At 37.2% G+C, this 3,543-nt stretch overlaps 1 protein-coding gene across 3 annotated transcripts in view; it reads left to right on the top strand.

Annotated features, from left to right (window-relative positions):
* The window catches only part of LOC108753567 (zinc finger homeobox protein 3), a 172,176-nt gene that overhangs the window by 139,820 nt on the left and 28,813 nt on the right, over nucleotides 1-3,543 (top strand). Inside the window, exon 6 of one of the 3 annotated variants that reach the window (XM_018495251.1) lies at nucleotides 2,267-2,337. The exons of the other annotated variants lie outside the window; for them this stretch is intronic. Within the exon in view, the coding sequence (XP_018350753.1) occupies nucleotides 2,267-2,337 (71 nt within the window). The remainder of the gene's footprint in view (nucleotides 1-2,266; nucleotides 2,338-3,543) is intronic. 3 annotated transcript variants of the gene reach the window in all.

Here is a 3,543-nt window from a genome sequence, read left to right as displayed (position 1 = left end):
AGAGAGAGAGAGAGAGAGAGAGAGAGAGAGAGAGAGAGAGAGAGCGAGAGAGAGAAAGGGGGCAGGCGAGGGGAGGGAGAGGAGAGAGAGGGAGAGAGAGAAAGAGAACAATGTGCTCCAAGTTGGCTTCGCCTCTTGACCGCAGAACGTGTGAGAGGGAAAGGGGACCGGGAGACCGCAACGAACGACTTCGATTTTTATTAAGCACCCAAGCCCGACCGTCGTCGACGACTGTTTAACCAAATTCCATCGCTAGATCATCCCACCGCGCTGTGCTCCCGTAAAGATTCGTTCCAACGTCCTTTCCTTTCTGCCTCGCGCACCGCTTTTCTCGTAAGAAAAAGCATACGTGAACGTTGTTTACTTAGAAACTAAGCAGTTCGACCATAGAAATGGGTTTTAATACGGTTCTTTTTTTACCCGTGTATTTGGAATTGAAATATCACGTTTTAACACCTGGAAGATAAAATAGTTGTGTTGTTTAAATTCAGAAATTGGTTTAATCCCCCAATTGGTTTGATCCTTTCAAAGACCGAATTGTTCTGTTTAAAGGAAAAAGTAAAATTGTAAAAAAAGTTAGAAATAATAAAATTATTCCATCTTTATCTCTAAATTTAATTACACAAGTAGTACACATCAAACTAGAGCGTGACTATTTCATAATGTGATAAACCGAATAAATAAAATGTTCGATCTGAAACAGAAGCGGCGCGCTATCCATTCAGCGAAAAAAGGATTGATTTAATATCACGCGTCGAACGGACTTTATGCGCTCTTCGTGATACGTCTTAATTATACGTTAGGCTGTTGCATGCAGATATTTAACTACAGTGTTGCCATTCCGACGAGGCAACGAGTTTCTCGCTTCGGAGTCGAAGGTCGAAGGGTAAAAATGTCTGCATGAGGAGGAGAACCGACTGCTAGCGATTGGAGGCAGTCATACGAGTCGAACATTCTAACAAGTCTAACCAATCTAAAATTTTAGTTATTTCAAACGAACACCTACGATTTCTTTGTCAGCCCATGATATCGTTATTTAAGCGTTGCGACGTTGGAAGCATATATTTACCTTGTCGCTCGCAATACTTCTTTATATACTTAATACAATATTATATTAATGTACGAAGAATGTTGAAAATGTCACCCGACATTCAACATTCGCATTGTTTATTTAAATGTAGCAACGCTGCGACGATGACAAGCCAATATCGCCGCATTGATAGAAAAATGTCACTCGAGCAAATGTTAATAAAATTAATATTTTTTAATAAAAAAAAATCGATCTAAGAGATATGTAATACATTTTTGTGAAAAAAACAATACGTCTGTCGACACATTGCTTATGTGGAAAAGTGTCAGAGCTTTGATGATGAAATTTACACAACCCTGTATTAGAGTTGCAGTGTTTGAATTTTGGAGAGTCACGACGTAGTTTTGAAGAATACATTATTAATTGAAAATATATCAAGAAAGGAAAGCGATGTTATGCACATATTCACTAGTCTAATTAAAACGTTATTCCAAAAATAAAAGTGCTCCACTGAAAAGTTGCTAATTTTGAGATGTGTCACTTTATTATCGATGCAGCAATATGTCTCCGCAAATTTATCATTAAAAATACCGAAAAACGTTGCACTCTCAAGAGTAAATCAACAGAATTTAAGTTTCAGACTGCAACTTGCTTTTTCGGAAATATCATTTTCGGTCAATTTCATTCACAATTGTATAATAATGATATAACTGTGAAATATTAATATCACGTTTTTTTTTTTCGCAGCCTTGCTTGCATCAATCGCTTTCGTGTGTAAGGTTTTTCAGATGTAGAGATATGAGTCGCGTGTCAGCGTTGCTACCGATTGTAACAATTAATAATGGTCAAGTAGAGGCCGCTGCCTATGACGGCAATCAGAACGAGGTTGTGAAAGAATTCTACACATTGATGATGGAGGCGTCGAGGCGGAGAGAGAGTTTGGCCTGTAATGTCGTTTCTCCGGAATAAATAGAATAAAAAAAAAAAAAAAGAAAAGAAAGAAATTAATAGAAAATGCGCAACATTGGTCGCAACAAGACGACATTTCGCGAAGCCTTTCGACCTGCTTCCAAATCCAGGTAGAGTTCCTTGGCAATGCGTGATTCTGAGATGTCCACCCGCTTTCCGGTTCCTGTCCATCTCGTCCCATCCGCGTGTCTCCTATTCCCGTAAAAAAAAAAAAAATAACGATGAAATCCTAGCGTAATGAAATAAAATACCAAATGCTTGTGACAGTTTCAGCGGTGCAAGTAGACCATGCAGGCCAGGCTCTCTCCCAACCTCAGTCGCGTTCTGGCCATCAACAGGTCAGTACGATAAATGTTATTCCAAGTTATTAATGTATCCGAGCCGCCCGATAGAGCCACGATGTAACGCATTAAGACGGTGCAAAATGTGTGACTGAGGTTGACAAATGTAATTTATACTCGCAACATTTTTCGTATAAACAGTAAAAATATATCAATCCCGCAAACCTACCTATCTTGCACAAAATAAATGGTTTAACGGCAGTGACTTTACAAATGGTGCAATAAATTGTACACAGTGGAAAACATTTTATATTTATGTTAAAACTGAGGCCCTTAATCAAAGTTTTATGTTGAATTTTTAACATGTTCACGTATAAATTTAATGTGATTCTACTTGTGTTAAAATAACTTATGAACAAGTGAATAAATGATATAAAAATGATATATTTTAAAATGTAAATATAACATACCTTAAATTCTAAAATATAAATGAATAAAATACGTATTAATTCAACATATTATATAAATGTTAATTTTTCTTGAAAAAATATGCTTCCACTATTTGCTTACAAACTGTAATTAATATTATATTTTTAATATTAATTTTTTTATATAATATTTGTATTACCTTCTAACATTAATTTTGTCTTAAATTAACGCAAAATTTTGATTATGAGACACGTGAAACGTATTAAATTACATTCAGCACAAATTTTCCAACTGTGTACTCTTGCTCGGTAAATAAATTCTGACAAATTAAATTTACTTTTGAAATCAAAATGTACGATTAAATAATAACTGAATAATTATATCGAATACACGTCTTAATTTTACCGCAATTTCGACTAACGTGTCGCCTGCGTGGGTCTATCGGACGTCCGCGTTTCATTGGAGCAATCAGTGATTACGTATTGTAATAATAATTTACAAACGTACGAAACGCACTGTGAGTCTCTAACAGAGAGAGAACTTACGATGTGCTTTGACAAATTTCGCGTTACGATGAACGGCATTCGGCGCCGTTCGGCGCACCGCGGGGGTTGAAAGAAACTTTTCCACCCACGACGACGTGAATTTGTCTCCCCGCGTGACACTATTTCCTTTTCTCTTGTCATCTTCGAAACAACCTGCGGAGGGCTGCAAGTGGAATGAGTACGACGAATGGTCATATCCCACGAGAGAAAAGACAGCATGAGGGTGCTTGATTGGTAGAGAAGGTGGATGAGGTGAAACTTTAAATCGCTGTAATTCGTTTTCATGCCC

This window comes from Trachymyrmex septentrionalis, unplaced genomic scaffold (assembly GCF_001594115.1).
Source record: "Trachymyrmex septentrionalis isolate Tsep2-gDNA-1 unplaced genomic scaffold, Tsep1.0 scaffold7, whole genome shotgun sequence".
Classification (NCBI taxonomy): domain Eukaryota; kingdom Metazoa; phylum Arthropoda; class Insecta; order Hymenoptera; family Formicidae; genus Trachymyrmex; species Trachymyrmex septentrionalis.
This window is presented reverse-complemented; position numbering and strand designations above follow the sequence as displayed.